Below are 23,706 nucleotides of genomic sequence, written 5' to 3'. Positions count from 1 at the left end.
TTTCCATTACTAGTTCATAAAATAAAAGGACACTTTTTTATTTTTATCCATTGTACTCTCTAATTGATGAAACCAATAAATTCTCTGTTTCCAATGATGAGAATGTGCGGCGAACACTATTATAAATGACAATTTTGTCTTTGATGAATCACACATTATAGCGAATCAAAATTAGAGAGCAATATAAACTAAAAATTTTTTACATTTTGTTAATATTTGACCTTTTGTTGTTGACTTGATATTTTTCTTAGATATTCTTGCATTTTAGTGTAATTATAGAAAATTTATTTCGTTTCCTACATACAATTGTACATTTAAGCGGTTTTGTTTTTTTGTCCTTATATTAAATTTTTTTTTATTGCATACCAGTTATCACTAAAATATTAAGGTAACAAAGATACTTCTAAACCTGTAAAGTACGATAATATAAAAAATATAAAAGACTATACTAAACTTTCATACGTTTTTATTTTGTTTTAATAATAAAATATTTTTATTGAAAGCTACACTAATTACTGTGTAACTAGTTTTTTAATTATTAGATATGTGTTATACGTAGCGCATAAATAGACAATATTAAAATTTTTTATAGAGAACATAAGTTTGACAAAATTTTTATTCGTGGTAATAAAGGCTAAATGTCCTAAATTATTTTGCTCAAAGGCATTATTACCTACAATAAAAGTTATTTAGATAAAATCATGTATAATTTGATCTGGTTAAATTAAAATTAAATCTTTATCTTATCTAAGATACATTTACATGTACACTATTTTGTCTTAGATAATTTTGAGTTATCTAAGCGCAACACTGAATATCAGCATACAATAGCAATATTTAATGCGTTACGATGTTTTAGGAGAAAGATAATCATAATATGTAATTCTTTGCGTACAAATTTAACGTTACATTTAATAACGACAAAGACAAGAAATAAATTATAATCGTGAAAAATATGTAGTAATTTAAACGCGATTCAGCGGCAAGTTTCAAAATGTATCGAAATGCGATTCTCGAAATATCGAAGTAGCGAAAGTCGCAGTCGCAGGTCGCAGTCACAAGTCTCGCTCGTCTCGCAGCACCTTCTCGTTCAGCAATTCGCCAATTAGTCGACCGTTAGAGAAGAGGGAACAACTTGGTGCAGTGCAGTCAGTGCAGATCCATGTTCTATCTTGCCATATCAAAATAGAACAGTGTCTTTGTTCTTCGCTGTGAACAAATTCGTCGTATGACACTTTTTTGTAATATTCCCTGTAAATTTTTTTTTCTGTAGAAACTACATTGGTCATATGTGTGTGACGCGGATTATGTTACATGAGTGAATAATGATCAGTGAATTTAATTAGTAAACGGCGGGAAATTTAAATCGTAAAATGTAGTAAAATAAATTTACTCGCGGAATTAATTTCCTTCTTATATCGTAATATTCTCACATCTTCTCGAAGCGGTGAACTGAATGCGGTGAGAAAAAATATCCTCATGGTCGCAGCGATGTATCACCCCGCAGACGTGTTCGTAATTATAGTCACGTGACACAGCAGTTGCGTTTATTTATAGACGCAGAGTCTATCAAGTTGGCGAACGCTTGTGTGTGTATGTGTGTGTCACTACGCATCGTATAGTCATGCTACCATAATCGTGCCTCGTGCATGCGGGCGCGCGACGAGCCTCTTCAGTGACAGGCGTGGGAGTGTGTTGCTGGAACATGTGACGAGGGTGGCCTCCGGGCTCCGGGTGCTCCGACGCAGCGAATTTCCTTAAAAGTAGGAGCTGGTAGGAGCTACGGCCGCGCTCGCAAGTCGCTACAAGTGATTTTTTTCGCGTCACGAGGGACTGCTCCGTGAGATATGTGTTTGAACGCTGGGTGATTGATCCCAGTGAGAGAGATGCGCGAGGATGCTACCTCGGAATTAGCCTTCCTGCATTTTTCCACGGCTCACGGTTAACAAATAGTCGAGAGTTATGTCGAAGCCTGACGCGCCGAAATTTGTCACGGCACTTTTCTCTTTCAAAGGGAAGAATAACGATGAAGTATGTGGTATTTTTCTCCTCTTTTCTCTTTCTCCCTCTACCGTAAAGCATTCTAAATATCACATTCCTAGAATGATGTTGTCATAGTTTCTAAAAATGCATTCATGTATATGTGTGTGTGTGTGTGTGTGTCTCTCCTGATGTATACGCAGTGTTTTGGTTCTTCCCACAGTTGTGCTTCAAGAAAGGAGATGTAATAATGATAACTCAGGTGGACGATGAAGGCTGGTGGGAGGGCACATTGCATGATAAGACTGGTTGGTTTCCTTCAAATTATGTCAAGGAGTACAGGGTTCCAGGTACAATAGATTTTGAATATGTTTAAATTTGAACACCTTAAACAGTGTACAATTTGATGTATTTACAATCTTTTATCAATATTCTAGCATAGAAAAAAATGGAATTTATTTACTACAGCTTTTATGCGAACAGGGTCTTGGTTTATAAATGTTTCTACACATCCGTCTTAAACTTAATGTCTAATTAATATTTATCATCTATCCACTCAGTTCCTATTTATAGTCTTTCGTTATTTTATTAGCTTATTAACATATTCTTTAATATACCTTTAGCTATATTTTCTTATCACATTGTTACAATATTGCCAAAGATTCTTTATCCTAAACATTAATAATGAAATAAAGGCCTGAGCAATAATTATGGATGTTATCTGGAAGTTCTTAACTTTATTCTTAGTAATTATGTAGAGCAGTTTTGACTCACAGAATCTTCATCAGTTCCAAATGGAAATTTAAATGGAACATTCTAATCAATAAGTGTTCTTTTATTAAGAAAGTCAGTGTCCAGTCTTTATACTAGTATGATGGTTTGGTTATTAAAATTGTCAAATTTGTCAAATTATTTTTTTTTGTTTTATTATTTGTCAGTGTTAGAGCAAACTCCTTTCTTATCCTATTCATTTTTTTCTTTATTTCTTTATTTCTTTTTCTATTTTATACCTAATTTCTTCAGCATATTATTCTTTACATCTAGATTTTTTAATATTTTATATATTTTAATATATTTATATTTTCTATATTTTAATAATAAATAATAATAAATATATTATATGTTTTTATATACATATAGATGGTAACCATACGTCAATTAAGACGTCTCCAGAAAGGAGTCCACTGGAGTCACCTGCACATCAAAAGCTCAATCGTGATATAGTGCTAAAGGACATTGTTGATTCTGAAAGAGTAAATGTAGCCGAGCTGCAAGGACTAGTGAATAATTTTTTACAACCTCTTGAGACATCAAATATGTAAATGCCATGTTGCTTAATAAGAATACATGAAAAACAATACATATCATATAATAGAAATATGCAATTATTTATAGATTGAAGAAAGATGAATATAAACAGCTACTTGGTAACATACATGAGATCTTGGAGACTCATCAGTGTTTATTAGCAAATTTGGAAGGAACTATTTTGCAAGGACTCTCTGCAAGAGTAGGGAATCTCTTTCTAACAATTGCACCAAGGCTAAAATCCATTCATACTACATATTGTAACAATCATCCGCAAGCTGTTTGCATATTGGATAGATACAGGTAAGTATCTAGAACATATATCTTTTTCTATGGTGCTATACTACAGATCACATTTTGGCTTTCAATATGAAACTCAAAGGTTTCTGTTTGTTTAAGAATCAATGCAATATTGTGATTTATGGCTAGTTAATTGGAGTTTAATTCACGTTTTAGATATTTTGTTTCTAGCACAATATTTTTCAAAATTTCTAATGTTACACAGAGTAGTTTTTAAGCCTTCTAATAAATTTGATAAGTGAGATTTTTATTAAAAGACTTTTATGCTGATTTATATATATATATATATATATATATATATATATATATATATATATATTGTGAACTAATTTCAAACTTAAAAAAAATCAAGTACAATACTAGTTTTTCGAGAAAAAGTACTTGTTTATCTTTGAATATGCTCCTGTTCGAATAAAGAATAATGTATTAATGTGATCAAAAGATAAGTCTTTATGTTCTTGAAACATACACTTGTAAAACTTAACAAATGACTTTGATTCAGTATCCCACTAGAAAATATATAATGTTATTGAAGCATATAATTATAATTCTTGAAAATAGATAATCTCTTGCAAATATATAATTTACATATTATTATTTTAGAGATGAATTAAATGAATTTATGGAGCGCACTGGAGCGATATCGCCTGGTATATTAGTATTAACCACTGGCCTTAGCAAGCCGTTCCGAAGGTTGGATAAGTATTCTGCTATGCTTCAAGAATTAGAAAGATACACCGAAAAAAATCATCCTGACAGAGGAGATACTCAACGTAGCATAACAGTATATAGGGAAATTACGGTATAATTTATCTACGCTTTTATTTATGTGTATTAAAAAAATGTTATCAGTGGTTGATTTAAATTTGCTTATCGTGATTCATTCTACTCGTAGGATCACTGCGCTTCTATACGTAAGCAGCGTGAATTAGCGCTTCAAATATTAACTAGCGGTATTAAAGGTTGGGAAGGCGAAGAATTAAATTCACTAGGCGAAATTATTCACGTTGGATCTGTGACTTTAGCGACTGGTGTAGATCGCAGAGATAGATATTTTGTTTTATTTCCTACCACATTGCTGGTACTTAGTACCAGTACTAGAATGAGTTCCTTCATTTACGAGGTAGATTTGGAAACATCACATTGCTTTGGAAATAAAATTTAAGTATATCAAGATTTTAATTTATTTTGTAATTATTTATATAGGGAAAACTTCCATTAACTGGCATTAATGTAACTGGAATGGAAGATACGGATGAAATAAGAAATGCTCTGGAGATCACTGGTATGATATCAACATTTTATTATATGTTTATTGTTTCTGTCTTGCACAAAAATAAAAAGCGTTTTTTGAGGCACAAAGAAATGTATTAATAGATACATTCTTTGTTTTCAAATCAGAAAAGAACATTCTTGTTTTGAGAATATCTTTATTTTTGAAATGCTAAATACAAGATTATACAGCGTTAAATAGACATAACTTGTTTACACGAAGATTTTTGAATAATTTCATAAAGAAAAATATGTTCTCATTATTCAGTAATAATTTTTATGAATTGAGAGGAAAAAATATTGCATAAAATATTAATAATATCTCCAAATCCAGTATCAAAAATTGGAATTTTTTTAATACTTTTATTATCAAAAAAATCATATTGTGCTCTTTAGATGATTATAATATATGGAAACAAAAATATTTTATTGTAAAATTTAAGATTATTAAATTTTTTTGAAGAAAATTATATATAAGCAAGATTATCATTGTTTCTTATATTTATATTTATATTATATTCTTACCTATATATACATATGTATATACATACACACATATATATATATATATATATATATATAAAACAATGATTGTTAAATAAAATATAATAGATTTAATCTGATACTAATGTTTTTCTATTTGACAGTTGCTTAAAATAATTATATAATTAAATAATAAAAATACTTTAAGGGCCTATGATTGAAAGCATCGTCGTGCTGTGTACTACAAAGGAGGAGAGACAGCGTTGGATCGATCTTTTAATTCAGGAACAGTGCACTAACCTCCTGAAATCGCCAACCGTGCCTCGTGTGAGTTGCCATCATCCTCCATACGCTCGACTCTCGAGATACTTTGCGAAGCTCGTGAGGAGAAAAGTCATATATCCTGAATTAATGAAGAAGTTATTATATATTCAATACGTCCTGAGGCCAGATTTAAGTAACGTAAAAATGAGAAAGTGCAATGTGACCTATACTATTTTTCCTACTCATATGAGCGAAGGATCAGAGTCAGAAACATCTATGAAAAGTAATGTGCAAGAAGAGCCGCGAGTATTGCGTAAATCCTCATTAATACTGGACGTTAGATATGTAATTGATAATACTGATCTTAGTACTGTTGGAATAACCAGCACTTCCTCACTCACGAATTTCGCACCGAGAGTTGATTGCGACAATCGATGTACCTTCGAGACTAGTAAGAGTTTACCTGTCGGTGCTACAATGAGTCACGTCCTGCCAAACGTTCCGCTCGCGTCAAGTAAATCGTATACGTCGAATCTTCAAGTACGCAATAAATTTTGTCGGGAGCATTTGGAAAATCTACATGACGAAGATCGCAACGATCTGACTGTGAACTATAAATATTTGAGAGCGATTGAGGAATTTTATCCAAAAAACTTGGACATCCCAGTTCGATATTCCATGACTTCCGCTCAGAACGATAATTGCGATAGCGTCGGGAAAGAATTTCGAGAAACATGCGCAAATATTAGCTTACGATCTTCGGATTCGGGAATGGCCGAGAGTTATCACTTACATTCATCTGAAATTAATTCCTGTTACAAATCGTATACGTCTAGTCATACCAAATATACAGATCCCGTAAGAACGTCTCATAGCGAAAGCGATAATGATGAGAATAAGTTCGAGCATCAGTGTATTTGCACTTCGCCATTTGGTTCTACGCCTCGAGACAGCGCTCACTCGCAGGCTTCGTCCAAAAATATTGACGAGTGTGCAAGCTTCGCGAGACCTAATGATGTCGGTAGCGATGCTAACGACGATTCCAATAATAGCGAGAGGAAAGTTCAAGAGACTGTATTAATTCATCCTCTGATGAATTACGAAAATGTACAAGGAAAAAGATATACACAACCGATACCATATGCGCATCAATGCGTAATTAAGAAAATTGGGAGACGCGCAGTGCGTCCAATTCAGCCAATTATGGAGGAACATGACGAGCCAACAAATCAAGTGTATTCATCTGGATTGTACGCTCATTGGTGGCTCAAGAAGTCTATCCCGATATTTGGATGCGCAGAACAAGGCAAGCTTCCATGGCATGGCTGTTTCTTTGATCATTTCAGTTTTTTTAACCATGCTGGTGTTTTTACTAATTATCATTTTCTATCAAGTCGTATGCTCTTATTTCACAGCCATGTTGTGTGAAGTAAGCTGTCGCTTTACTAACACACTACATTATACATTATAGAATAGTCTCGAGAAACATCACAAAGTTTTGTGCGTATGTCTTTATTTTATCACCGTCGCCATTCACTTCGCAAAAGATTCTAGTTTGCTTGATTTTGAATAGACACAGCTTCATGGTAGGGCGTGCACTCTAGAATAATATAATTATAGTATTTCTTTTTTTATCTTGTATTTTTATATTAAAAATTAGTTTTATTAATCCTAATTGGTATTGATGGATCCAGTGAATCTACATATTTTTTCAATTACTCGCTAATTTTCCAGATAGCATTGTGAAAAATTATATATAACAAATGTATTACACAATTTTACACCATTTTAAGTTACATAGTGTTATACCTCAAACTCATTTTGAATTTTAAAATGAAAAAATCTATGAATTATATTAATTTAAGTAATGATATATTAATTTAGTTTTGTTGCAGATACACTGGACATGCAAATACTAATTACGAAAATTTTAGAGCGATTATCAATTAGAGTTAAAAAGATTAAATAGAGTTAAAGAACCCTGCAAAACAAATACATATATGTATATAAATTTCATAATATATTACATTCTAACAAAAAAATTTTTGGTCCGTGCATGGATACAATAGAAATGATCTTTTTATGCTACTGATATTGAAATATTACAAATAATGTTATATATTTAGCAGACAAACAATCAACCGAACGGAAAGCACCAACGACCGGCAATGGAGCATTGTACATCTCCAGGAATTAAGACACCTTGGAGTATTGCATCATTAAGGCCCGCTCCTCCCTTATATTCTCTTAAGAACTGTGGAAAAATAGAAACTACTACAGATACGTCACGCCCATCACGATCATGCAGTAAGATGGTTTTAATACTAAACATTTAAGTAAATTATTTGAACTATGTAACCAAATTTTTCAATTTGTTTTCAATTGCGTGTTCTATATTATAGATGAGCGACAGTTTGAAGAAGATGCGATTATATTGAAAGTAATAGAAGGTTATTGTCTTTCTGTCAATGCTAGATTTACTGTACATTCTGGAGAATCTAATTGTAAGTTTCTAAATTTGTCTAATAATGTTGACAATTATTAAAATTTTTTGAAATGTTTTTATATCATAAAAAAGTAATATTTTTTTTCAGCAATGCTAGATTATGAGTCACAAAAATCACGTGATAGAATATCGTTGACACATAATAGAAGCAACTGGGAATCTTGTAATGACAGGCAAGTATACCAATTTTGAAAAAATATACACAATTCTTTTTCTTTACAATAAATGTTTACAGTAAAAATTATTTAATTATTTTTATAAAAATAAAAAATTGCATTAAGGCTCCTGACTTCTCAACTAAGAACTCCGCGTTAATGGTTGTGACGTAGTATTGCGAAAAAAATTAGAACTAATAGGGTGAAATGTGACATGTTGATGATAAAATTTTGCCTTGTATGTTATTTCGTTATTGTGTGTTTTATTGTGAAAATATGACTTGTTTCATATTTACCAAATTCATAAAAACGGAGCGCAAGTAAAGTTTCTTTAAATTTTATACATAAAAGCATGTTTTTTACTCTTTTCAATAGATATTTGTGCTTTCTTGTTTGGTTTCATTTTACATGCTTTTTACGATTACTTATTAACTGTTAGGTGGAAAGGGATAAATAAGATTTATTTTTACAAGCGTTTTAAAGCGATCCCATTATTCTGTTTTATTCAAATTCTCTTTATTTACAAATGCCTCATCAGAAACTTAGGTGTTACATATTCCTTATTTATGACGTCACGACTTCAATATGGCCGCGTGAGGAGCCAAGAGTATTAATTTGTATCAAAAATATTTTATCGTCATGTTAATTATTAGTTAAATTGGCGGAGAAAAAGTGGAGAAATTAAATTTTTTCTTTTAATGCTTACTTTTACCATTATTATGCTATATAAGCTTAGAAATTAGACGATATATTGATATCAGTTTTATCAGAAATTAATAATAATGTATAACATGATATTATATGTGTATGTATTAATACTTACACTTTTTATGTGCAGGGCATTATCGGAAACGGTTAAAACCTTAAAGAATCAAATGACTGATTTACAATCGCAAATGTCGCTATTAACAAAACAATTGGATGAGGAGAGAAGATCGCGACTCTCATTAGCTGCCACAGTAAAACGCAGTATGGGAGTTATAGATGGATAAGGATGACGATAACACAAAAAGAATCACAAAAAGAGTGTTCAAAAAATAAATTTTTCACAATGTTGATTTCATACGTGCAAGTTAATCATAAAACGCAATATATATGTCGCGTGTTGTTGGAATGTTTTCATAAAGTTTAATATTTTTATGATATACATAAGATAGAGATTCTTTGCATATTTATGTGAAGAAATTATTTATGTATTTTTTTAGCATACATTCTGCAATAAGAAAGATACTCACACACAAAAATGGTCTTATTATTACAAGATTCACATTGGTCCTAAAATACCATCTTTATATATAGTTTATAGTGAAAAGTTACAAATGTTAGATATATTGCAATCAGAGTTGTTAGGTTAGAGGACTCAATTTGTCCTTCAAATTTGAATTGTTAATATTATAACAGAAGAGAGAATGTTTTGGAAAGATAGAAAAGAAATTTTTAAAAAAGGAAGATATTAGCATTTTTTAGGAATAGTATTTATAATTTTTTATTATAAATATTTATAACTTGACACACAACACTGATTGCAATAATTGTCACAATGTAAACAGGATGATAAGAAGTTTTAATTGACAAAAGTATACAAATTTATTATTATCAATTGGGTCGCCGGGAGCAACATTAATGTAATATTACTCATCTTTACAAAGCAATATATAATCTTGGATCGGGAAAAATTATGTAATTATCGCATCTTGTTCTTTATACGTTCCAATTCGTTAACTCTACTTCGTGCATGCTCCAATCTGTGCCATGCCATTTGCAGTACCTTTTGACTCGCATATCCGGAACCTTCGTGTGGCTGACCTGTAAAAAATGTTGTAAAAACGTTATTTTTCACAGTTTTCACATTTTTTTTACAGTTTTTAAGATAAGGGAGAGAAGAGGGGAAAGTGGAATATAGAGGTGGCATCAAAATGTTGACATACATTGCAGTCGTAATAGGATATCGATTATATTCGCTATTAGAAATGTATGTTGAAAAGGGGGAATATTGTAAATAAGTATATGTACCAGTAGAAACTTGTGTGAGATAATTAATTTGTTCACTTAATTTAGACTCCAATTGTCCTAAGGTTTTCAAAAACTGATGCGTTTGTGACTCCGCCTGTTTCAAGCTTGATTTCTCTTTGCCCAATTCCATACAAGCTTGTCCTGCACAACATAAAGCTTAATCACACATGCGTCTTCAATATCAAATATCTTTTGTTTCAAACATTTATGTCTTTGTGTATTCAGTCACATTTTGCAACATTTGTTATGCAAATACATGTATTCAACATGCAAAAAACTTGTATCAAGACCCATTTTTACAATATACGCACAGAAGAAAACATCAAATTAAATCTAATAATTTTATTTAACAAATGTACATAAATTATCATACATAAGCTATCTTTTTTATATATAATTGATCTTTGAAGAATTTGATAATCTTAAATTTCAGTAAAATATATATTTGTATATTATAATATACATATATTTGAATATTATAATAGAGATCTAAAGAGCCCAACATTGCTGTTTTAATAGTATTAAAAAATTTTTATTTTCTTATGTGATATTTGTTTCTTTCAACTTATAAAAATTATTATTGAATAATGACAATATATTTTTCTTGATAAATTTACAAAATTCTTTCATGAAAGCAAATTTTATCTGTTTAAAATGTTCTTTTTTTCTGCAGTAACGAAAAGATTGGGATAATTATAACTTGAAACTAATACTCTTTTATAAGGTTATAATTAAATAAGCTAAAGATTGTGTGTGTCTGTGTGTATATATATACACGATAGTGGACCGAGCCAGCAGAGTCTTAAACAATCACTCCATCCAAAACATAAACTTTGTAGATGACTTCATCTACTTGGGATTGTATATATGCAGAAAACTGTTCCCAAATGAAACAAAGAAGCTTTAGTTTTTTTTTCATATTCCTCTATGGAGTGGAAACTTGGCTCATTTGATGACAAGCAAGAACAAAATAAAGGGTTGTATTCAACAAGAGATGATGCTATAGACATGTGAATATTATGTACTAACAGATGTGTCTACTCTTGCTAAACTGAGACTAAAGAACTGATTGTCCACTATATGATCGATATATATTGTTCTATTTCAGCTAAGCATAGAAATGACTATCATGAAAAAATGAGTTTTAATTTTTAAGCTTAAATTAACCTAACTTTTTGTATAACTATATATTGTAAAAATGGGCTTACATAAATCATAAAAAAGTTTGATAATTACCTGCACTTTGCAAACACACTATAATGTCTTTCTCGATGGTCTCCAAAATCTGAATTCTTTCCATCGGCGGTGTCATCGTGATACTTATTTTGTACCAGCAGCTATTTAAGAATCAGGGTATTCGAGTGATACATCTATTGAACACTCTTCAATGAATCTCACTCAGGCCAATTTCTGTGATCGCAGTAAAAAAGTATTGAGAAATATTATTAAACATTGAATGATACCGAGTAATGATAAACAAATATCAAATCGCAGAATCTCGGTTTGTGTCGATTAGTGTAGGTTAGAGTTAAAAAGAATTGATTAAAGAATCAACCACAGAACATATACTAGAGTCCTCTGTCAGCCCTCAACCGGTATTGTGAGAGTTTCTACGCATGCGTATCAATTGAGAGATATTTGTTCTTTTTAGCTGAACTGCAGAAAATAAAAATGGAGAAAATGGAACAAATAAACAAAAATAAAAAATCATATTTAAAAGGAAAAAAGATCATAATTTGTATGTAATAATAACAATAATAGAAATATTAAAAATCTACACATTTATTGTATAATCACTATAATATAAGCACTACAGTATAGTCTTCTTAATTCTGGCCGATGCAGCGATGAGGCGATAAGAGCAGAATGCCAAAGTTATAGAATACCCTTATCACAACACGAGTCTACCAATCACCGTGTACTTTGCTAGCGCAAGTACACGGTGATTAGTAGACTCGTGTTGTGGTGAGGGAATTCTGTAAAAGGAAGGGGTATGATATTAGTGTTCACGAAAGTACAGTGCGGTGCAATAATTTGAAGAGTCTAGTAGATGGCTGACTTACCGACGCCACAGTCTAGAATAGGGGAAAGTAGGTAAATTGCACGCACCTAAGGGAAATTTATCGCAGTGAAGTGATTTTTAAAGTTGAAATCGATACGAGTACAGAAATAGAAACTTTAAACATTTTTTTATCATTATGTATTGTCATATTGAACAATTTTTTATTTGGTAATGCTATATTCAGCAAAAAGAAGCAAGTGGTTAAACGAAAAAATTTCTCGGGCCTTGGGTAATTGTACGTGCGGTTGGATAAATGGACGCGGAGGAAAAATGAGGTTATAGCCCATTCTTTTAACTACACTACACTGCACTACACTGTACTAGTGGCACTATAGTTGATCTCACGTGGTCTCACGCCTTTCAAGATGGATGCGTAAAATTGTCGACGGCGAACTTGTTTTGATAAAAAAACAATTACTTGATGACTATTTAATTAAATTTAATAAACAATAGCTCAAAGAACGCAGGAAAAAACGTACTTTTGTTAGGTATAACAAAATTAAATGACTAAAGTAAAAATACGGACTTATTGCCTTATTTTCTGAACGCCAAAATCGCAAGAAAAATCATGATTTTACTTTTTCTTATTTTTTCAATTAACTACGTTTTTAAATGATATAACGTATGGTTATATATTTAAAAAATGCCTTCAGCCTACAAATATCGTCGTGATATAATTTCTATTCATCGGGAAGGTGCCAAACCACGAAGCGTACAATTACCCAGTGCGTACAATAACCCTACTTTCCCCTATATTGTATAAATGTTAGACTGTGACGTCGATAAGTCAGCCATCTACTAGGCTCTTCGAATTATTGCACCGCACTGTACGTGTGAAGGAATGCAAAGATTATGGGGGCCAAAATTAAAGAGACTTTACTGTATAATAAAAAATAATTAATGGATTTATTTTATTCAAAATGTTTTCACGTTTGCTGAGGATTTTATACAAAGGCGGGAAATTTTCTCGGACGCGAGTGACCTCACGATGCTCACGTAGCACATATTGGTTTTAAATACATTTTTAAATCCATAGTTTCATAACAGTAAAGAACTTTTAAAAAACGTTTAAACAGAAACGTTTTTGAAACCATAGTTTAAGAAACGTATTTTTTATGTTTTTTCTTAACTGTAGAAACGTAACAAATACCCGGTAAGAAAGATTCTTGATTTTTTTTTACTTTAAATAACATTTCTATTTTATTTAACATTAAGAAAACTGTTTTTGACAATTAATTAGAAATTTTAAAAAACTAGAAATTTAAAAATTTTTTTATCCGTAAAAAAAACGTTTTTATAATGGTTTCTTAAATGTTATTTTATCGGAAAAGAAACGTTTCAGTTAACGTTTAATTAAATGGACATTTTAACGCATGAGAAACGTTTCTAAAAATTGGTAATAAAATACGTTTCGAAAAAACGTTTTTGAAACGTACACATATGTGCTACTTGGGTGGCTACTAATAAGTGTTAACTATTGTAAGTTAAGTCAAAAGTTATTAATAATTTAACTTTAATTTAATATTGTTGCAAGAAATATTATCACAGAGGTCGAGTTTATTCCTCTAAAGCCGGTATTCATATAAGTCAATTCTTATATTTAATCACAACAAAGATTTCTCACTTGTGTTGTAAATCACACATAATAATTGAAGTCATGTACGAGCAAATGCGGTTGAACTTATAAGATTGTCTTAATTAAGTATTATCTTAAGATGTCATTAAATAACCAATTAAAAAATCGTATTAGAGTCTTAAGATATTACTTAGGACAATCTTGAAATAAGAATGGACTATGGTATTCATAGTCGATTCTTATTTCAAGATTGTCTTAAGTAACGTCTTAAGATGCTAAGGCTCTCTGATTGGTTGATGACATATCTTAAGGTGATGCTTAAGACAATCTTAAATATAAGAATCACTATGAATACCGGTCTATGAATACCGGTCTAAAGACATCCAAACCGGAGATTCAAGTAGTTTCAGGTTCGAATCTGGTTAAGGTGTTATTTTTTGCAACAAATTCTTTACAGTACAATTCCTGCAGTAGTTTCTTACAATTTTTTTAAGGGGGAAAAGAGTTCTCACATTTAGATGCAAGTTAGCATCATTCATTATTAAATTGATTGTCAATTTAATAATCGTGATATTACTAATTTTTATTCAAGTTATAGCTGTATTATGAGTGATAATTTATTCGGCGTGCAGTTTAATGAATTTGAAAAGGTATATAAAATTATACGAATAAATTCAGCACTAACAATAGTAACAATATATAAGATCTAGCTATAACCGTTAAAGGCACTTCGTTTATATAGTGTTTCACATTATTGATTGAATAAGTTCTCTATATAATTCTTATTTTACGGACAATTATATATTGATCGGATTTGGAATTGATCGGTAATCCCGATCGTTTCAAAGATTTGTCACAGAGACTTACAATTAGTTGAGTTACTTTATATATGTATAATATATATGTAAATCTCCACGAAGAATTATACATGTTTAAGATCTTTATATATTCAGTCAAATGTACTATAAAAATTCTTTTTTTTTTGTATTCTTGGTAAAAAATTTTTCATATATAATTATATATAGTTACATATCAAATACTATATGTCCATATACATTGAAATATATTGTATAAAATCTATATATACATATATATCAAATAAAGAGCATATTCTGAACAGCAAAAGTTTGCTTTTTTTCTAAATGTTAGCAGTCCCTTAATTAAATTGATAATTTAACTAAAAATCCGAACTCGTCATATATATCATAATCATTAATAACCTGTAAATAATTTAACCATTTTCTGATGAAAATTTTTCTCATAATTTTTGTACAAATTGGAACAGTTTTCAAAAATATTCAGAAAATCTATATCTTTTCTCAGAATTTTTCATGTATATAAACTTTAAAATATTATATAAAATAAAAAATTAAAAAAAATTTCTAAAAAGTTATAAAATTGTTTAAAAACTTTGAAAAATTGATTTTAGAATCCAAGCTTTCTTTCTTGAACACGGTACTGTTGAGAAACATAAATATTATCGATAAACGAAGTAAGTCTATGGATGACGAAATGTCAATCTACATTCCAACGAGAAAACAATGTTTTTTTAAATGTTTTTTTAATAACAATTTTTTCATATTTAATTTAATTATTGAATCATATTAACATTTTTCTAGTTGCATTTTTATTTAAACAAATAATAAGAAAGTTATCCCAGATGCTATTTTGCATTTGTACAAATAGTAAGAAACTATAATTTTATATATGTCTATATAAATAATATGATATCATTATACACGTTTCATCTTTTCGATAACGTATATTGATCGTGGCTGCAGACCACTTGGCGCTACAAATGCTTTGAAGCATTTAATTAACAAATCGGAACAATAAATTTTACAAATTGACCAATTAAAGAATGTTTCGAAGCATTTGTAGCGTCGAGTGGACGTAGCCCTGGTCTATCAGTTATATACATATATGACAAGTGTTCACAAATCATCGCTAAGGATCAGTTCGCAGAAATCGCAGATGTCAAGCAACGTCCGATGTGTTTACGATTTGGTAACCGTTTAGAAATTTTTGGAAAAAATTTCCGAAAGAGAAACTTTTTTCTTAGCGTAATCTACTATATCACGAGTCATATATGTCACGAGAACTTTGCATCTACACGTGCTAGCACATGCGATTGCACTTGAAAATACACGAATTGTGGAACTATAAGAAGACAATTTTCTACCTCACTCTCTTGACAACCTTAACTATTTAATATGGATTACTAACAGGAGCTTCAGACTGGTCAACCATTTTGTCGTTTTAATTTGATTTTTTTATTCATATATGTATGTACGCTACAAATGCTTCGAAACATACATATATAATACTTGTAGTTCATAAATATTGGTATATAAGTAATATTTACGTAATCAACACGTCATCGACGTGATAGTTTTAGTTCACTCCCTTAGTAACAATTTTTGCAGAGTATAATCTGGTAGAATCTGCGTGCAGTTAAATGCAGCAAAATTGAGCCAGATGTGCAAAAGATTATTTTCAATATGGTTTTGTCGACAGTCTGTCAGAAAGATATGTGCAATGACATACAAATAAACTCTGTTTGCAGATACACATGCTGCAGAAATCGAATTTAATTGAAGCAGATCCTGCTAATTGGAGTCTGTAAACAAAATGCTGCAATTCTTTCAGCAAATATATGCAAGTTCTGCCTTTTGCAAGAATCTGCCTTACATAATTTATTGGAGGACTTGAGCAGAATGAGGAAGCAGATCATGAAGTCACTTGCTGTAAGATTTGCAGCAGTCTTGCAGTAAATTGCTACTAGGATCATTTCACAATTAGTCGGTGATGATACGACAGCTTGTCATCCAATCTGAAGTTGTTGATAGTAGTTCATATTAGTCAAAGCATCGCACACCTTCCACTTCCAAAAAGACGCTGCGTTAGCAATTAACTGTTACATATGTAGTAGTAATTCAAGTGAATCGGGAGACTATCGAATCTCTACATCGTGAAGTGTTTTTACAAAACTAAGACGTTCTTTACGTGTTTCCTGAAGTGGTCATTGTAATTCGCTTTTATTCGTGACAACGTTGCTCTTCCTTTGTTGTGCTGAAGAAGGAATAATTAAGAAATAAAGCTTTAATTAATATTTTAATATTAATCTTTAAATAATCTTCTTGAACAAGTGCGTGCGAGACAGTGTGTGTGAGTGTGTGTGTGCGCGCGCGTGTGTGCGTGTGTGCGTGCGTGCGTGCGTGCGTGCGTGCGCGTGTGTAATATCAGTTTTTCTGCAGAAATTTACAGGTACAATCTTACGTGTAACTTCCTCATTTTCAATATCAATGAAATTAGGTTCATTCGGGTAAAACAAAAATATTATTGTTTCAGTTTTTTGAAAATACGAAATGACAATAAGACTTGCCGTCTGTATTATTTCTACGCTGGTGCTTGGAGCATCAGCCAGAAGTGAGTATAAATCAATAGTCTACAAAATACGTATCTTCAAATTATGGTCGACAGCGAAAACCTTTATTCATATTATGTTACAAATGGCTATGAACCTCTCCATTAAAATTGTGTTTTTTTTTAATTTTCAATTATAGTATGTGCCCCGGATAACGTAGAAGGTGAAATAAATATCACGCAACCGCCCATGAATCTGACCACGATCGAAGGCAAAACCATCCAGATCATGTGCCGTGTTTTTGGTGCGCCAAAGCCTGAGGTCAAATGGATTAGAAACGGACTAGAATTGACCGGCGGCTGTTACAAGACTCTAGATGAGGGTGATTTAAAGATCGAGAACGTGACACTTCTGGACGCCGGTATTTATACGTGTTACGCTTCCAATATATTCGGTGAGGTGAATGCATCCGCCAGTTTGATAGTAAAAGAGCACACTAAGATAATAGATAAACCGGAGGACTGGGTGAGACCAGCAGGTTTCTTTGCCAGGTTCAGGTAAAATTTCATGAGATATTTCAAGAAATATTGAATACAAATATATCTTGACAGAAATAAAAGTGAATCTGTAACCCGAGGTATAATTAGGAAATCTCGCACTGATAGAATTGTTTTATTAAATTATATGACGAAATCTTGTCTAAAAATTATAATCAGTAATTATGTAAGTACATTTACGAAAATAGATGTAGAAGTATTGATTTTTTATAAAATATTAATAATTGTTTGTTTAATTAATTTTGAAATAGTTTTAGTGAAAGTATAACAAATCATCTTAGTGACATATTTGCAAAATTTAACTTGGAAAAAAATTGTCTAATAATTAAGAAAAATATTTTAGCTGCGTTACATGTAAAGTATTTAGAAATACAGTATAAATAAATGTTTACAAAAATGCACAATTAATCTTAAATTAAAATGTACAAATATTGATGTATGAAATATTATACATGCAGTCTAACATTTTAAATAAAGAATCAAACGGTTTTTGAAATTTAGATTCATCTATTATAATTTTTGACAAATATTATTTAGAGATGTTAATCCAACAAAACTGCTTCGTTCTAACATAGCTTCTTAGCGCAATTATTCAAAATTTTCGTCAATTCGTGATGCTATTATTGTACAATATTCGCACAAATCGAGGCGCTTAATCTTTCTTCTTTTTTTATGTTCTAGGTGCAATGCCGTTGCTGATCCCACTCTACCTCTAACCATAAACTGGTTGAGAGATGGTGAACCAATAGATTTCAAGATGGACCGAAGATTTCGACAAACTACCAATTACCTAAGAATCAAAAATACAACTGTATTGGATTCCGGTGTCTATACGTGTATCGCCCGCACTGATCTCGACGAGGTGAGAGCACAAGCTACGCTGGTGGTTCAAGATGCACCCAATGCACCACGAATAGTCGGCATGAAGTGCAATCTCAACTCGACTATGATCGAATGGATACCTATGGGAGATAACGGAGCTCCTATTTTGCATTACATGATTAAATACAATACTACTTATAGAGTTAAACTGTCTACTTGGGATAGTTCCATGTGGTACATCCCACCTACGGTTTTGAGATGCGAAATACCTACATTACCTTGGACTAATTACACGTTCCACGTCTTTGCGTTGAATGAAATTGGTGAGTAACTCTTGAAAATTAAAAAAGATTATTTAAACTAAATTGTAATGATACATAATGCATTATATATATAATAAATCAGATATAAGTCTTTTCACCAAGTTGAATTGAACACCAGAACTATACTGCTTTACGCATAACTCAGCCGCATAACGTGATCATATAGAATGTTATAATAGTATATTAATGATATTATTATATGGTATTATTATATGATATTGTCGTCAATTTCACTGCTTTATTATATATCTAGGAAACGCGCCATTATAGTATATAAATACATAATAAAGAAATATTGAAATAAAACAGAGCTACTATAGGTTTTCCTTAAATCGATCGTCTAGTTTAGATGGAAGCCACTATAGTAGCGCGAAGTAGTTAAAACATTAATTAAGAATTTCAAAACGATTTATCATAGCTATTATATATCTCTAGAACAAATACATTATAAACTGGCGTATTGATGTCGCTTTTTGACGCTTTTTGAGGTTCTTCTCTACCGTCACCACACAGCACCGGTGCTTGTAACACCGAAGCGGACGTCCCTTATGGAAATCCGAGCAATGTTATGGGCAAGGGTACAACACCGCAAAATTTGGTTATATCATGGAAAAGAATGACGATGGAATACCATAATGGGCCCAAATTTCAATACAAGATATTTTACAGAAGAGATATACCATGTGAAGACTGGGTTACAATTGATGTACACGATTGGAAAAAAGATAAAGTGGTGGTGGAAAATCAACCTACTTATCAGAAATACAGAATTAAAGTCGTTGCGATGAACGAGAAAGGAGAATGTAGAATTCCAGCCGATGAAGTTATCGGATACTCCGGAGAAGACGGTATTTTGTTGATAAAATTGCTTTATTTTACTATTGTGACGATATATTAAAGCTCTGCGTACAATGAAGGCAACATTAGACATTTTTAGAAATAAATAATAAATATTCAAAATGGAAATTAGTGATAGAGATAAAATGTAACGCAGTGGATAATACAAATAAGATATAGAGCATAAATAGTATCGTATAAGAAATAACATAATTTATTATTTATTTATATTATTTATTGAAGAAATTGATTCTAAAACTCTAATTCCTCTTTCTAATCTACTAGTTCTGCATTGTGCGTAGAAACTTATTATATTGTAGTAACATCAATATTTACGTAACATGTCGACTTTGCAGCTGGAAAAATGTTAAATTGCTATTTCAGTACCTTTACAAGCACCCGATAATTTTACGCTAAATGAAATAAAATCACGTACAACCGTTGAGCTGTCGTGGACTCCGGTACCCGAGGAAATGGTAAGGGGCGAATTGCAGGGGTACAAAATTCAAACATGGACGGACAAAGACGGCGAGGAGGGAATGCGGGAGATTGATATTCGTGGTGGAGATAAAACGCACGCTTTAATCACGAGACTCGTTCCATATAGCAAGAATTTCGCAAGAATACTTGCTTACAATGGCAGGTAATATATATATTACTTATTCAATTATTTATGTATTGTCCTATTTTAATTTTTGTAATTACCTTGTCTTTAAATAACGTTTGTTTTGTATAGGTACGCTGGTCCTGCGTCTGAGACATTAAGCTTTGACATGCCGGAAGGAGTACCAGAACCAGTACGCCATTTCAAAGTATTCAACATGGGATCCAGTGCGCTGTTTTTAAACTGGACGCGGCCCGCAAAAACAAACGGTATTTTAACCGGATATATAATTGATTATGAAGTTGCGAGCGACACACTGCTGAAAAATTTACTTGAGAGAAAACCGCATGTTGTGGATCCACAAGCTACGAGTGCCATATTAGCCCCACTAGCACCCAACACAATATATCGCGTTTTTATACGTGCCACAACCAAGGTCGGCAATTCAGGCTTTCAGTAAGTGTCGCTATTACAAGTACGAAGTTTAACATTAGTAACACTTGCAAAACGTAAAAAACGTTATTTTATCACGTCATTATGTGTTGCTTGTGTATTTTTGCAGCAATATGATCGAGCGAAAGACAGGAACGCCTCAACGACCTGACATCCCACGCTTTACGTGGGAAATCGTACCAGTGGAGAATGGATACTCAAACTTACGAGTTACTTGGTTGCCAAATTTGGACGGTAATCCGGGAAGCTACTTCTTCGTCCAGTATAAGCTGAAAGGCGAAACAATATTTTTAGAGACGATGCCCGAGTTTCAATCGACTTATGTTGAGGTATGTTTACAATTATATATTATTTATGCATAAGGATTTCACAAAGTATATGGTTTTTAACGAACTTATATCTTATGTCTTATGTCTTAGTTTCAAATTAGCATGCCTAGATTGTAATTAGTAACGTATTTGTTAAATTTGCATTTTAATTGTATCTCATTATGTTCCATTCCATATTATAAACTAGATAAACGGTAAACAATTGTACGATTATTAAAAATTGTTAAATCTTGCAGATTCATGGTCTTCGAAGCGGTGAAGTTTACACAATGTCGGTTGTCGCTGTTGACGGAGATTACATGAGCGAGAGTGCCCCTATAGAAGTAGAGATGAGGGCAAAAAAGCAGCGAAAGCCAGTTGTTCAACCGAAGAAGAATGCGACAGCGGCTAGTTTATAGGTAATGTTTATAGATAATGTTTCTTTACATAATGGCTTGAAATGCAAGAAATTCAGCCAAGTTTATTGAAAAGGAACAGGCTGTATATTTTACATGTTATCTGTAAATATTTATCTCTAGATTCTAAAAGATTCTTGTTTCATCAGAAAATTACATTCCGTTTCTAATTTTTAATTTACATTATATCAATGCACATTGAAGATAATTTAAAAATAAGCCGAAACGTTTTAGCATTCTTGCGAAACGATTGTAAAAAATACCAAGATATTTCATTAAAGTTTTTTTGTGAGTGAAAATCACTGCTGTGACGTAACTTCAAAATTTGTATCCGAAAGCATGATCTGTCATTGAAAAGAGTAATTATAATACATTTTTTTTATTAGATTAAGTGATTTAAATATTATAAAATAAAAATCCAATTATGTACACACTATTATTACACACAACTCAAGTTCTCCGTGCGCGACACGGAATTATATATAAACATCCAAACATCAAAGTTTAGCTTTTTACAGTAACAGAGTATCTTTTTTGCATAATGATTTTGGCTGGGGCACACTGATTGCACATTTCAAGTCCCAGATAATCATTTGGATCCTGAAATGTGCAATCGGTGCGTATCCGCCGAAATTGCTATTAAATTTTATTAAATTCATTTGATAAATTTTTATAAAGATATTTGTTTTTATAATTTTGTGAATTTAATAAAAAGAAAAAATATAAGGAGTATATTTTGTATGTTTGTTAAAAAGGAGAAAATATTTGTTTGTTGAAAAAAGAGAAAGATTTAAATAACGACATTGTTTAGTGATTTTTACTCCTATACCTTATAATCAGATGCACAGTAATGAGAGACTGCGTGAGAATACTATAAATAAAACTTTGAGAACTGACGAATTTACAAATCGAGTGTGAATCAATAAACTGTGAACATATTTCGACTATGTTGATCCCGATCGTTTCAAAGAATTGTCACATAGATTTAGACTTGAGTTACTTAATATATGTATATGCACATATAAATTTCAGCGAAGAATTATACATGTTTAAAATCTTTATATATTCAGCTGAATATAATATAAAAAATTATTTCTTGTATTCCTGGTAAAAAATTTTTCATGTATAAGTACATATGTATATTTATGTATCAAATATGTCCATACACATTAAAATAAATTGTATAAAATTTATATATATCAAATAAAGGGTATATTCTGAACTGTATTAGTCTACTTTTTTTTAGATGTTATCAGCTCCTTAATTAAACTGATAATTTAACTGAGAAGTGTTCCGAAATTCGTCATGTCATAATAACCTGTAAATCAGTAATAACCTGTAAAAACTCAATTACTTTCTGATAAAAAATTTTTTCATAACTTTTGTACAAATTGGAACACTTTTAAAAAATATTCAGAAAGTTTACGTCTTTTCTCAAAATTTTTTATGTATATGAATTTTGAAATATTATATAAGATAAAAAATTGAAGAAATTTTCAAAAAGTTATACAATTGTATAAAAATTTTGAAAAATTCTGAAAGAGTAACACCAAAAAAACTTGTTTTTTAGCCCATTTCTTAGACCTCAAATTCCAAACTTTTTTTCATGCCAAATAGCATTATATAATGGAACATTAATCCCAGAGAAATTTTAAGATGATCATAAGCGCGGTTCCGCAGATGTAAAGGGTTGAAAGTGGTGACTTCTCATAACACAGGGCGTCGTTTTTAGACTTCTTTTCTGTTGTTTAAATAAAAGTTACTATTTCCTATGTACTTTTGCGCGCTGAACACGAATCTGGTAAGCGAATTGCTCTATCACGTCAGATTTCTTAAAAAAGTGTCAAAAATGATCATTTTTACTACAACATGGCGTTAAAAAAAAATCTATTTTGTATTTGTCTAAAAAAAAATACTAAAATATGTTTATAGAAATAATATACTATCATTATATACGTTTCATTTTTTTGATAACATATATGAACCGGTGTTACAGTCCATTTGGCGCTACAAATGCTCGAAGAGTTTGATTAACCAATTGGAACAATAAATTTTACAAATTGGCCAATCAAAGAACACTTCGAAGCATTTGTAGCGTTA

At 31.3% G+C, this 23,706-nt stretch overlaps 3 protein-coding genes and 1 long non-coding RNA gene across 8 annotated transcripts; 2 read left to right on the top strand and 2 right to left on the bottom strand.

Annotated features, from left to right (window-relative positions):
- Positions 1 to 264: 264 nt before the first annotated feature.
- On the bottom strand, positions 265 to 1,505 carry LOC120358340. The gene is made up of 2 exons (XR_005575294.1): positions 1,434 to 1,505; positions 265 to 1,209 (listed from the first exon to the last, which is right to left on the bottom strand). It is a non-coding gene; the product is annotated as an uncharacterized LOC120358340 (long non-coding RNA).
- A 104-nt stretch (positions 1,506 to 1,609) lies between these two features.
- On the top strand, positions 1,610 to 9,512 carry LOC105199826 (rho guanine nucleotide exchange factor 7). Of its 4 annotated transcripts, none has more exons than XR_005575292.1 (12): positions 1,610 to 2,031; positions 2,204 to 2,330; positions 3,121 to 3,298; positions 3,376 to 3,591; positions 4,192 to 4,390; positions 4,484 to 4,711; positions 4,795 to 4,873; positions 5,552 to 6,913; positions 7,734 to 7,914; positions 8,010 to 8,111; positions 8,202 to 8,286; positions 9,107 to 9,182. XR_005575292.1 is itself a non-coding variant. In XM_039452273.1 (12 exons), exons 1-12 carry the CDS (start codon positions 1,963 to 1,965, stop codon positions 9,258 to 9,260), a joined length of 1,734 nt encoding a protein of 577 aa, XP_039308207.1. In that variant the 5' UTR covers positions 1,641 to 1,962; the 3' UTR covers positions 9,261 to 9,512. The 4 variants fall into 4 exon arrangements, 2 of the variants coding, with proteins under 2 accessions (XP_039308207.1, XP_039308206.1); XR_005575293.1 differs by having other exon boundaries at positions 1,640 to 2,031; positions 5,552 to 5,670; positions 8,186 to 8,286; positions 9,107 to 9,512; XM_039452273.1 differs by having other exon boundaries at positions 1,641 to 2,031; positions 5,552 to 5,670; positions 7,737 to 7,914; positions 9,107 to 9,512.
- A 215-nt stretch (positions 9,513 to 9,727) lies between these two features.
- Positions 9,728 to 11,881, bottom strand: LOC105199805 (mediator of RNA polymerase II transcription subunit 11). The gene is made up of 3 exons (XM_011167068.3): positions 11,518 to 11,881; positions 10,282 to 10,422; positions 9,728 to 10,074 (listed from the first exon to the last, which is right to left on the bottom strand). Exons 1-3 carry the CDS (start codon positions 11,591 to 11,593, stop codon positions 9,953 to 9,955), a joined length of 339 nt encoding a protein of 112 aa, XP_011165370.1. The 5' UTR covers positions 11,594 to 11,881; the 3' UTR covers positions 9,728 to 9,952.
- A 3,942-nt stretch (positions 11,882 to 15,823) lies between these two features.
- On the top strand, positions 15,824 to 22,327 carry LOC105199828 (neuroglian). 2 transcript variants are annotated; one of them, XM_026137759.2, is made up of 9 exons: positions 15,824 to 15,926; positions 17,271 to 17,348; positions 17,486 to 17,843; positions 18,525 to 18,988; positions 19,477 to 19,836; positions 20,210 to 20,468; positions 20,562 to 20,885; positions 20,992 to 21,211; positions 21,448 to 22,327. In XM_026137759.2, the coding sequence occupies exons 2-9, from the start codon at positions 17,288 to 17,290 to the stop codon at positions 21,607 to 21,609; spliced, it is 2,208 nt and encodes a 735-aa protein (XP_025993544.2). In that variant the 5' UTR covers positions 15,824 to 15,926; positions 17,271 to 17,287; the 3' UTR covers positions 21,610 to 22,327. The 2 variants fall into 2 exon arrangements, with proteins under 2 accessions (XP_025993544.2, XP_025993543.2); XM_026137758.2 differs by lacking the exon at positions 15,824 to 15,926 and adding an exon at positions 16,488 to 17,186.
- The last annotated feature ends 1,379 nt before the right edge of the window (positions 22,328 to 23,706 follow it).

This window comes from Solenopsis invicta, chromosome 7, assembly GCF_016802725.1.
Source record: "Solenopsis invicta isolate M01_SB chromosome 7, UNIL_Sinv_3.0, whole genome shotgun sequence".
Taxonomy (NCBI): Eukaryota; Metazoa; Arthropoda; class Insecta; order Hymenoptera; family Formicidae; genus Solenopsis; species Solenopsis invicta.
Note: the sequence above shows the minus strand (reverse complement) of the source record. Positions and strands in the feature narration are given on the sequence as shown.